Here is a 12752-nt window from a genome sequence, read left to right as displayed (position 1 = left end):
ATCACGCCAGGGCCCTGGAAGGTGCCCAGTGCCAGCAAAGCCTCGGGCTCGACTGGGGTGGCCGAGAGACGGCTGTGACCTGTCGTGTAAGCGTTTCCCCCCAAAAGTCGTTCTTCCAGAAACCCCCACGCCTGAGAACATTTTGACTTCACTGGGGCCGCACGAAGGGCCCTGGTTTGCTGAGACGCGCCGGCCCCGGGCTGCCTGCCTCGCCCTCATGCTGTCTCAACAGATGGCCTACGTGACGTTAACAGTGTGGTCACAACTCACTTTAGGTCTGTGCCAAGTTCTCGGCTGCCCCGCGTCCATTTCCTCCTCCTCCCGCAGTATTCCCGCAGCAGTGAAGCCGAGGCGTGGCCTGGAAGCCATGTTCTCAATCGCATGTTGCATGTTTACAGAGGACCATTCGAGTCCCCGCAGGAGAGGGGGCCTCGCTCGTGGCTACAGATGGCGGTGCCTCTTCCGACAGCTCCCGACGACGTCCCAGTTCAGAAATACAACATCACTGTCCCTGCCGCAAAGAAAAACAGGTAGTCAGATCCTGACCTCGCGCGGTTTTCTGTTTCAGTGCCGCTGGGGAAGGTGTTTCAAGTAACTTAAAGGTGTTACTTACAACTGCACGTTCCGCAGGAGACCGCACTGAAGCCAAGCGGCGTCCACCTCCTGGCCCCCCAGCCGGGATCGTGGCCGCTCCTGTGGGAACACCCTGTGCTCCTGGCCGAAGAAAAACTAGCAGGTTTCGATTTCTGGCTGTTTTGGTGGCACCTGCTAAGTCACTGGTTGTTAGTTCATATTTGAAGCGTCACAATCAGAACCCGTCTCAGTCATGCCAGCAGCTGCACAGAGGCTGCCGGGCCTCAGCCCCCTCGCAGCTGAGGACACGCAGGGGACAGACAGGCTGGGCCTCCCTGCCTTCCTCGCTCCACTAACTCCGTCTAAAGACGAAAAAGGGAGCCCAAACCTCCGGTCGCCTGTGCGGACCCGCGGGTCTAAGGAAAGATGCTGTGGGAGGTGGAGGCAGGGTTTAACCACAGGAGAGCCGTGTTTTTCAGCCCCTGAAGCAGCGTTCAGTAGCAGCTCGAAATAAAGAAACTTCTCAGAACAAAACCCTGTGGGAGTGTCTGGACACACTGCCTGTCCCTCGGGTTCCTCTGGTTGTGAAACGTCGTGTCCAGGCCCCTCCCACTCGGCGTCTGGCTGTGAAGCTCCCTCCTGGGACGAGGGACTCAGCCTGTCCCGACGCCCCTCCCGTGACCCCGGAGCAGCGCAGAACTAGGCTTGGTTACGCTCAGAGTTAGCGCCACAGACATGATTTATTTCCCCCGTAGCCCACAATTAGTGATAACAATCCTATTTTTATTGTTAACTGTGACATGACTTGGATGTCATGTGTTGTCAGTCTGATGTGGCTGTTTCCTAAGTAACCTGTCACTGTATTGATTATATTCTGACTTAGCAATGTGGCCTTGGAATGCTAAGCAAATATGGATGTACTGGTTGTAAATGTTTATATATTGTACAGTACCTTTATATATACACCTGAGGTTCTGATTAGAGAAAGAGATCTGTAAATGGCTCGCTATTTTTTATATAGATATTAAAAAAATCAAAAACCAACGCGTGGTCTGAGTCCTCAAATAGATTTAGTCCCTCCAGGTAACACACACAGTCCTGCCACCAAGAAAACGCTGATGATGATGACTTTACCCATACATGTTCAACTCTAAACCCGTTTTATACCTTTCATTGTGAAGAAAATAGCTTTGCATAAGTAACTTACTGCCACCCCAAATCCTTTCTTATACGTACTGGAAACGCACTACTAGCCTTTTCTCACGGGGACAGCATAAGCCCAGTTACCACAAGGTCACAAAAGCTATTTTCATCAGACTGTGAGGTTTCACATTAGAATAACTTAAAAGTATTTACTACAGGTTACACTTACTTGTAGAATGAAGCGTTCTGACTTTTGTTTAATTCTTGGTATGAATAGGCCTCAAACCTATTTCAAGACATGGTTAATGAAATCTTCTTAAAGGGAAAAATGAGTTCCTACCATTGCATGAACTCAGCACTGAGAGTAAAGCCAGGCCCACAGTGGAGATGGGACACAGCGGAGGATGCAGGAAGTGGCAGCAAGCCGTTTTCTTGTTATTTTGGTGGATATTATTTTCTTACTAATGACAAAGAAAGTTCTGGGTGCTATTATGTAGTCTCACTAGGAAGAGCAGACCAAGCTCCTATAACAGTGATGGCGAACCTATGACACGCGTGTCAGAGGTGACACGCGAACTCATTTTTTTGGTTGATTTTTCTTTGTTAAATGGCATTTAAATATATAAAATAAATATCAAAAATGTAAGTCTTTGTTTTACTATGGTTGCAAAGATCAAAAAATTTCTATATGTGACACAGCACCAGAATTAAGTTAGGGTTTTTCAAAATGCTGACACGCCGAGCTCAAAAGGTTCACCATCACTGTCCTATAACGTTATCTGTTCTAACCTAGTGACGTCACTGCACAGTCAACTATTTCCGAAGCCCTGGACACAGAGAAGCACTTGGCTGTTTATTTCTACCGGAGACTCTTGGTTATTTTCTTTTTTAATAGTAAGGTAGTCGCCTGTAGAAAAGGCCAAGTGCTCCTAAACACACGGCTACATGAATTTCATGTGTCACGGGTCCCACATGCAAAGAGACTAGGTTTACAGAAGCCAGAGAATTCAGTTTAGCTAAACTGTGACAGTCTGACTTCCCCAGCGTGTTCCTGACCACGGGCCACGGTATAAACACAGACTCCCAGCCACAAAACATGATGTTCAGTCTGAAGAATACAGCAGAACAACTTAACCGTGGCGTGCTCCGGGCCCAGGAACGGTCTGTGCTTCTCAGCAGTAACAGGTTTATTTACAGAGCAGCTCTTTCCTGCTCATGCTCTTAAGGGTTATCAGCAACACAATGACTTGCAGAAAGCATGCCACAACGATCACATGAAACCGTCATCTTTGCTTTCACTGACTCAAAGATATCCACTCCCTCGGATCTCTTTTTGATGCTGCTGTGCAAATGGAGCCATAAGAAAGGAATTCTAGCTACTAGGGAACTCTGAATCTTGCTCACATAGACACCAAAAGACAAAAAACGGCCAAGTGCTTTCATTGAGCCTAACGCTTCCCTCCAAGTCAAGCAGAACTCTTAGCAAACACACAAGTCAAGAGGCCTATTTTGCCCTTAATAAACCACCACTGCTACCTTGAGTGACGTCTTGTTACAGCTGCAGGCCCCGGACATGCGCAGGAAGGGGTGGAAGTTCTTGTGAAATTCAGACGTCGTCATTCCCGGCGGCACCAGTAACTGCGAAAGGCAAAGGGTTCCTTTAAATGACTAAACTAGCCAGTGCGTGTGTAGAGGAGATGAGGTTTAATACATGTTCTCGATAATCCCAAGTCATACATTACGTTTGAAAGTGAGACCCATTCGGTCCATTATGAGTATGTAGATCTAAAAAATGTCAAGAACGAATTTCACTCATTTGAAAGGAGGTTAATTTTACAGTCCACTTACCTCTAAATGCAATGAACCAAAACTAAAAGCATAATCCATCAGCTTATACTTTGGGAGAGAACCTGGAATTGAGAATTCTCCTGTGTCTCTGAAAGTCAAGAAAACCAATCCCTCATCAAGCAAGTCTCTGGTTATTCACCTTTTCAAAGTGATTCGTTCAGATTACCATGGGCCACAACATACATGTTCAGGAAGTCGGAGGTTGTACCACCAGAGCAATCAGGGAATACCTTTTCCCAATACAACAAATTACAAAATTAAGTGAACCTCCTGTGGTTATTCCTATTCCAATTAAAGGTATGAATAGTTCTGTCTTTACATTTTGATTTCTCAGTGACATGAATGTCAGAGTATGTGATATCACTGCTTTTTGGGGATCACAGCAAAAGCCCAAGTTCCTAGGAATCGTTATACAGATACAAACGAAGAACTGAGGGTGAGCAAGTCATGAAGTGACACTCTCCCATCCCAACAGGAGAAACAATTGCCCGAGTGGTAAATTACTCAAGGTTGTTTGTCATTTATTTACAGATTTCTATCGAGTACCTATGATGGGGTCAGGTACTTACTGTTCTGCGTTCTGGGCACCTAGAGGTGAACAAAAATAGTGCCTGCCTGGAGGGGCTCAGCCCGTGGAAGGTCGAACAAGGAGGCAAAACAGAAACAGGGTCATCAGACTGGGAGAAGCACCAGAGGGAAGGCAGGGGAGGGAAGATGGATGGGCCATCAGAGAAGGCCCCACGGAGGACCCGGCAGCCGACAGGCCATCCCAGGGAGGGCCTAGAAAACACATTTGAGAAGTCACATGGTGCAGTGGGGGACCCGGGAGGTAAGGGGTTGAGAAGGTGACCTGGAGAGGGGAGCAGGCGTGATAGTGAATGGCTTGTCGGCCGCCACAGGAAGCCAGGAAGGGTTCCAGGAGGAGGATGTCATTAGAGTCTCCATATTGTTAAGTTCACTTGAGTGGCTGTGGAGAACCAACTGGGAGGCGGGAATGGAAGGGCCGTGGTCAGCATTGTGGTCCCGGTGGAAGTGCGAGGCCTCACCCAGAGCCGTGGCGTGTAGACCCGACAGGGCGTGGCGGTGGGTTAGACGTGGAGGAAAAGGAGAGGCGCCGAGAATAAACCCGGAGCCTTTGGCTTGAACAACTAGGAAAACTTTGTTCCACTTACTAAGTGATAAAAACATTTATTCTTCCACTTGCCACATGCCCCCATCACAGTGCTAGTGCCCCATAGCCAAGGTGAGTCACAGGGGACAGCCACCACCCCGGGGTACACACAGCACCTTCCTTAACCAAAGTGACGCCATGCCACTGTGATCCCAGAGGCCCAAATACTGCAGGTGAGAAACATAAAATTGTGCAATACCGCCACCTGCTGGACAACAGAAGAAAACACACCACCTATCTATGTTCACAGCAGCACAATTTACAACAGCTAAGACTTGGAAACAGCCTAAATGCCGCCCATCAGCAGATGAGTGGATAAAAACACCATGGTACCTTTACACAATGCAATACTACACGGTAACAAAAAAGGAAGAACTCTTACCATTTGCAACAGCATGAAGGGACCTGGAGAGCATTATACTGAGTGAAATAAGCCAATCAGAGAAAGATAAGTATTACATGATCTCACTCATATATGGAATCTAATGAACCAAATAAACTGATGATCAAAAATAAAAATAGACCCAGAGCCCTAGCTGGTTTGGCTCAATGGATAGAGCGTCAACCTGCGGACTGAAGGGTCCTGGGTTCGATTCCAGTCAGGGGCACATGCCTGGGTTGAGGGCTTGGTCCCCAGTCGGGGGCGTGCAGGAGGCAGCCGATCAATGTTTCTCTCTCATCATTGATGTTTCTCTCTCTCTCCCTCTGCCTTCCTCTCTGAAATCAATAAAAAATAAAAATATTTAATAAAAAAAGATAGACCCAGAGTCACAGAAGCATGAACAGACTGTTGAACCTCAGAGGGAAGGCAGGGGAGGGAAGATGGATGGGAAGAGATCAACCAATGAACTTGTATGCTTATATTCAAAACCCATAGACACAGACAATGGGGTGGTGAGGGCCTGGGGAGGGGGGAACCGGAGTGGAAGAGGCTAATGGGGGGAGGGGAAGGAGGACGTATGTAATACTTTCAACAATAAAGATTTTAAAAAATACTAAAATTTAATTTTCCTTCTAAAAAAAAACTCCCACAAAACCACTATCTGAAGAAAAGAGCTCACCATCTCCAATGCACAGGCAGAGAAACAATCCGTCAAATACCACTAACAAACAAGGTACCCTGGGAGCACAGAAGGAGAATAAAGTCTCCAGAACCAAACTCAACCAAGTTCAATGTCACGGAAGACTGTGGCTTCAATGACAGAGTGTAAGACTACAGTCACGAAGCAGCTCAATGAGATACATAAAAGATATATAAAACAATCCAACTTCTATAGATGAAAATACACTGAGTAGGATTAACAGCAAATTAGTGCAGAAGAAGAGACTAGTGAACTTGAAGATACAGAATAGAAACAATCCAAAATTAACAACAGAGAAAGAAGATTGCAACCATGTATAGAATGTCAGCAAGCTTCCCGACAACTTCTAGCAGCCTCACATACATGTTACATACACAGAGACGAGAGATGGGGGGTGGAAGTGGGTATTAAAAACATCCAAACGTTTTCCAAATCTGTGTAACTCACAGATCCAATCCAGTAAGTGCAACAAACTTCAAGCACACAAAAAAGGAAAAGAAAACACCAGTATACATTATAAATTGTACAAATTCAGTGACAAAAACCTGAAGAGCAGCCAAAACATGTTAAAGATATATGTAGGAATGACAGCAGCCTTCCTGTCAGAAACAATGCCATTCAGGAAGCAGGACAGCAAAATCGTCTTTAAAACCAGAATTTTATACCCAGCAAAAATCTGTGTTTCAATGTAAAGATTCAAAAGTCCTTCTCAACAGGGAGGGCCTGTACACCTTGTTAAAAGTAGCAGCAAGCCATTACTGGATTCTAAATTATTAGACTTGCTTTTCAGAAAAGAGACATTCGCTTTTTGAGAGCAGATTGGGCTTGGGGGACAGGGGTGCCCTGCAAATGTAAGCGCAGAAACTTGTTTTAAAGAAACAAATGATGCCGAGTTACACTAGGGTGGCAGAAGTGGGGTTACAAAAGAATGGATGGATTATAAAAATATCTACAAGGTAATTATTCAGGGACTTGGTGACTGGATGTGAGGTATGAAGAATAAGGAGTTGAGAATGATTCCCAAGTTGCTGACATGAGCAACTATATGTGCAGGGTGGAACAAAAGTAGGTTTATAGTTGTGAATAAGTGAAACAGTTTGTTCTTAACATTAATATTTCTTATTGTATGTTTTCAACATGAACAACTGTGAACCAACTTTGGCCCCACCCTATAGAATTTTAACCGCCTGAAAAATAATTTAAACCAACTTATACACCATCAAAATCGTAACAGAAACTGCATAAGAGTAAACTATTCTAATACTGCTTTTAAAATAAGAATTCACAGTCTCAGTAGAAATTACAAGTTTAAAAAAATAAGAAGCACTGCATCGTTTGTGGGAGAAAAAAGGCACCGGTCTTTGCTGAAATCTGCACTCAGCTCAACCTTGGATGTGAGACAACTGCTACTGTTCCTCATGGAACTAGGAAAAGCGGGATTTCTCTGAGCCACCCGTGGCAACACTCGTGCCTTTCAGAACAGTTCCTTCTGAAGGGGAATCGCTAATGGGGCTCCCCCTCTAAAAATGTAAGTAATCATGCAGCATTGGGATGGCCGTACACTTTTGTAACCACGTTCAGTTCAGCAACCTTCTTCCTATGTTTTCACAGGAACCTATCCGTAAACATTTTTTAAAGGGTTTTAAGTATCGATACAGCTGTTTATTGTGGATTTACTAAGTGCTAAGTACTCTAAACTGTGCTCAGTACCTTACAAGATAGCCTCATTGACAACCCTACGAGGGAGGTATCCGCCCATCTAAAGGGCAAGGAAACAGATACAGAGAAGTGAAGGAACTTGCCCAGCTCATGAAGCTAATACGTGGCAGAACCAAGGGTGTGAACCCGGAAATGTCTCACCCCAACCCCTGGTCTCTTGAGAAATTCATCTTTAAACCTCAGACACCTTCCTGCACATTAGGGTACGTGGAGCCCTGACGGTGCGCGAGTACAGGCTGACCTCGGAGATACTGCAGGCTCGGTTCCAGGTAAAGCGGGTCAGGATCTCTTTGCTGCTGGAGGGCCTTGCCTTCTATTTGTAAAAAAAAAACAAAACAAAAAAACAAACACAAGGCACCATCTACAAAGCACAATAGAGCAAAGTACAATGGAACGAGGTGTGCCTATACAGACTTCACATATAATAACTGAATTTTCTAACCTTTAAAAATTCACAAAATCTTATTACAGTGTTCAGGTTTTCAATTTGCCTCAATAGATGCTTCAAAACAGGTAACTCAATGACTAAGAATTACGTGTAGCCTGCCAGAGTTTTCCCTACCTGTGCGTATGGCCGTGTGTGTCACAGCGGATACTGGAGAGACTCTAAGTGGTCAGAGGCATCGTTTGGCTGAGAACAGACACAGAGGACCTTGAACCAAGGGCTGGATCCATTAACTGCACAACAGATAAACCATTACTGCTTCACTTCGGACTGCGATGGGAATCAGCCCAGACGATCGATACGGAGGCCATGCGTGCACACACTTAGATCTCTCCATGGCATATCATAGGCATGACTCGTTCACCAACAACTGTACCGCTACCAAATCAACCTCAAACTTATAATCGAATTAAAAATGTGTCCACAGTTTAACAGAAACTCAGTTTAAAACGTTAATTTTTTCCTTCAATGACAACAAAAAGAAGCCTAGAAACTGACATTCTCCAATAAAGTTCTTTTATTTGAGTTCAACCTAAAATAGTTGGATCTCTCTGCTGGAGAAATGTAATCTCCAATTCTGTTCCCGTACTAGGAAGGACTGAAGTTGCTATTTCCAATAAAGCATGTTGGCGTCACGGTCCGGGTCCCCGCCATAGTTACCCAGGAGACCATTTCCGGGGAACGTCCAGAACACGTGTCCTGACTTGGAGAGCGGACCTGGTGCTCCCGTACAGTCTCCAGTGTCCTTGCTGTCCAGCTGCCGGAGCCCGAGAGCAGGTTCCGAGCGCGCACGCCCGGCTGGACACGCCGGGCGACCAGGCCGCGCAGAGGCCCCTCCGTGCAGAGCGGGCGGTGGCATCTCACGGTTTCTCCGTCATCTCTTTCCTTAGTGGGTACGTGTCGCCAGCAAGGGGAGCGAGTCCAGGCGCCTGGCTCAGCTTAGGATTTAATTTTCCACAGCTAAGAAAGGAAAGTCACCGAAAAAGTTGGTGTTAGGACAAACGGGTGGGGGTTAGAAAAACACTTACATGGCTGAGAACCAAGGACCCTTTAACAAGAAGAAAGCTGGCCGTCGCAACCACAGGCCACCGTAGAGAGAAAAGCACGAAAAGTTTCCAGGATGGAGAACGGCACCTGTGGTTCCCAGCTCTGGGTGTCACTCATTCTGACTGGACGTGGCCTTCGACCAGAGAAGACCCCCGCTCAGCCCAGACTATGAATCTGATATGAGATTCAAGCTCCATATTGTGTGCAATTCAAGAGCACAGGATGCTGTGCTTCTGTGAAAGGAGGAAATCTAAGCTGAGAAGCCTGTGGGCCACCCAGCAAAATGGCTATTTCTTTACTTCAAGAGTTATTTTGCCCTGGCCAGTTTGCTCAGTGGTTAGAGCATCGGCCTGTGGACCAAAGGGTCATGGGTTCAATTCCCCGTTAAGAGCACATACCAGATCCCCGGCCGGGGTCAGGGCACATGTTGTAGGCAACCAATTGATGTGTCTCTCTCACATCGATATTTCTCTCTCTCTCCCCCCTCCCTTCCCCCCCCCCTAAAAAAATCAACGGAAAAATATCCTTGGGTGAGGATTAAAAAAAAAAAGAAGTTATTTCCATGCCAGACAGACACACACACACACCCACACACGCGCGCGCACACACACACAGTGAAGAACAAAAGTAATTATTACATATAGTTTTTAAGACCAAGGCGGATGCTACGGAGTGGCAGTCCTCCTTACTCGAATATTAAATCCTAGAAGATCACTTATAACGCCCGAGACCGCAGACAGGATGACGACGCGTGTGATGTTGAAGATTAAGGGGTTCATTGTCAGGCCATAGAGGCGGAAGGGGGTGTCCAGCTCCTACAAAAGCACAAAGAACCGAGATGAGACACGTGGCTTCTCAGTGTCGGTGACTCCGGGCTGATGTTAGGTCTTAGGTGAGGGCGACTGCTTAAGGCCGTCTCCCCTTGACCTTCAGTAGCTGTAATAGGAGGTGCCGGGGGCCAAAGGGGAAAACAGAGGGGACATCTGCAACACCTGCCACATAAAGGGGAAAGGAAGAAACAGCTGTAACGGGGCCCACCCTTTCCCATTCGCTAAGCCTGTTAGGGTGGGTCCCAGCAGCAGGTCATTGGTTATTTTTTTTAAACGTAATTTAAGAGATGTGACGGGCGTCCACAGTCGCCAGCACCCCGTAGCGACGGAACGTTTTCCTGTACAGCCATTAGCGTCAACTATCGAGTTGGCATTTGAGTCTCCTCGGCCCCGCATCGGCCTGTTCCCGGGGTCGTCTCCGAGAAGTAAAGTGATGACTTGATTTAACTGGTAGTGAAAGTGTCTCAGGGCCCTACTTACCTTCAACAACTTGGTGGACAGTTTTAACACGTTGTTCACTAGAGTAAGCTGTTCCTTCTTGGTTGGCTTTTTTTCCATCTTAAGATATAAATTAATCTAAGGGAAGGAACAGAGATTACGGTAAATGTCATAGAAAAAATACAAATACTGCATTACATCTGGCAGATTGTAAGGGTCATATTCCCAAGTAAAATAAGTTTTGAAATTCCAGCAGCTATTTCTATGGAGCACATATGTCATTGACCCTAGCATCTGGCAGATTGTAAGGGTCATATTCCCAAGTAAAATTCCAGCAGCTATTTCTATGGAGCACGTCATGGACCCTAGATCCCATCCCTGATCAGACATGTTTGGCAAAGAGAAACTATTTAGTGAAGAAAAAAATGCTAAAGCAATTTAAATACCAAAACAATGAAAACTTTCATTATTTTTTCCCTTGTAGGACAAATTCTTCATTATAATTCAAAGGCAAAAAATAAATAAAAACAAAGAACTAATGATACCAAATACTTTCATTTAAAACGTATGGATAAGCATAAAATTATTTTAAATATTACATACTACTCTGTATTTATAAGAAACATTTCTCAATCTCAATAGCTACTCACATACTAAAGAGCAAGTATTTTCCAAACACTGAATGTATCCCATGGCTGATACAGAAGAAATTTAAGAAGTTTATTAAACACTAGAGGCCTAATGCACAAAATTCATGCATTCGGCAGGGGGGAGGGGGCAGGGGGTTGTCCCTCAGCCCGGCCTGCACCCTCTCGCAGTCCAGGACCCTTCGGGGGATGTCCAATTGACGGCTCAGGCCCACCTGAGCGGCACTCCCCTGTGGGAGCGCACTGACCATCGGGGGGCATCTCCTGTGTTGAGCGTCTGTCCCCTGGTGGTCAGTGTGTGTCATAGTGACCAGTTGTTCAGCTGTTGGGTCGATTTGCACGTTACCCTTTTATTATATGGGATACTTAAATGACAAATACTCCTAAAATCTAATACTTGATGTACAATATGAGGTTAACAGTATGCTCCAGTCCCACCAATAAGAAAACCTTTATAGTATACAAGGTATTTTCAGTCCACTAGATCTTAATTCTTATAACAATTCCTGGAGCAGGTGGGGAAGATACTGTCCTCATTTTATAAGGAGACAATCACATAGGGACTAAGGTCATGTGGCTAGAAAGTGACAGACTCTGAATGCCACTCCGAATCTTCTGCACGAATCTTACGGTGCCATCTCTAACCACTGGGCAAGCCGGCAGGGACAGCAGTACCTGTTCAGTAAGCAGTATGGAGACGTTGCTGTATTTCTTATTGGTTTCAGACCCCAGTGAGGCCAGGCGCAGTAAGAAAAGCAGTAAAGCTGTTTCCCAGATCAAAAACTCCCAATTATAAGCATCATTCAGGAAAGTTTTATGTCCTTGGAGAACCTATAGGAAGGACCAAAAAAAGTAAACTTTTTCATTTGTCTTAAAATTTGTAATTGCTCCTCTATGCCAGCTACTTAAAAATGTTTACAAGATAGCAATATCTTAACACTCAGAAGAGACTTAACTCATAAAATATTATCTATTTAATTAGTCAATATGTATTTCTCCATGTTTACTAGACTTCTTCCTTTGCATGAAAGACAGCAAGGGTCCGGAAGTAACAAAGGGGGAGACATAAGTAAAACAAAACCAACGCATGCCCAGCCTCTAACCACCGTGTGCCCACTCACAATGAGATGGTGACCATTTCCAAAGCCCTAATTTGCCTGTGACTAGTAGCGCTCCCTGAAACGCGTGGCCCATCCCACCAGCGTGACCAGAAAATCCTAAGGACCCATCCGTTCTTCACTCCGTTTTAGAATCTGAGTAACAGCAGCGGCAGCTACCAGTTATCAAATACCTGTTATGTGTCAAGTTTTCTGATAAAAGTTTTTGGTGTGTGTTTTTTCTTCAATTTTTTGTTGTTGTTGATTCCAAAGTAAAGACACTTACTCATGCAAGCCCAAGGTAAAGTGGAATGTATTGACAAATATACAGAGAGAGAGAATGCTCCGAGACCACATGCAGGCTTTTGAAGAACAAAGTCACACGCAGCAGCCCTCTCCCCAGGGCCACTCGGGCTCCCCTCCCCCCTCTCCCCTTTCCCCTCTCCTTCCTCTCCCCTCACTCTTCTCCCCTCTCTCCCCTCCCGTCTCCCCTTCTCTTAGCGAATTCCACTGCCTTCCAAGACCCTTGTTGACTTTGCCACCATCATGGTGCGATAATTTTATCATCACTCAAAAATTATCAACTAAACAAAACAAAACAAAATTACCAACTAAAATTAGAGTGATCTTGGAGTCTTAAAGGACCTTTACTCTCATGACAAAAGTTAGGAAAATTAATAAGTATTCAAAAGAGCAAAAGCAATTTAGACAC

General features: G+C 45.5%; 2 protein-coding genes across 3 annotated transcripts in view; one reads left to right on the top strand and one right to left on the bottom strand.

Moving 5' to 3' along the window:
• Nucleotides 1-1617, top strand: part of MAGI3 (membrane associated guanylate kinase, WW and PDZ domain containing 3) — a 171789-nt gene extending 170172 nt beyond the window's left edge. Inside the window, exon 22 of the mRNA XM_014534664.1 lies at nucleotides 7-1617. Within this exon, the coding sequence (XP_014390150.1) occupies nucleotides 7-78 (72 nt within the window). The 3' untranslated portion in view covers nucleotides 79-1617. The remainder of the gene's footprint in view (nucleotides 1-6) is intronic.
• Nucleotides 1618-8480: 6863 nt separating this feature from the next.
• The window catches only part of PHTF1 (putative homeodomain transcription factor 1), a 27242-nt gene continuing 22970 nt past the window's right edge, over nucleotides 8481-12752 (bottom strand). For both annotated transcript variants that reach the window (XM_005859985.2, XM_005859986.2), the window contains 4 exons: nucleotides 11619-11774; nucleotides 10339-10434; nucleotides 9718-9843; nucleotides 8481-8941 (listed from right to left, as the gene is read on the bottom strand). In XM_005859985.2, the coding sequence (XP_005860047.1) occupies nucleotides 8921-8941; nucleotides 9718-9843; nucleotides 10339-10434; nucleotides 11619-11774 (399 nt within the window). In that variant the 3' untranslated portion in view covers nucleotides 8481-8920. The remainder of the gene's footprint in view (nucleotides 8942-9717; nucleotides 9844-10338; nucleotides 10435-11618; nucleotides 11775-12752) is intronic.

Source organism: Myotis brandtii, unplaced genomic scaffold (assembly GCF_000412655.1).
Source record: "Myotis brandtii unplaced genomic scaffold, ASM41265v1 scaffold131, whole genome shotgun sequence".
NCBI lineage: Eukaryota > Metazoa > Chordata > Mammalia > Chiroptera > Vespertilionidae > Myotis > Myotis brandtii.
The sequence above is the reverse complement of the archived record's forward strand: the minus strand, read 5'-3'. Positions and strand labels throughout refer to the sequence as shown.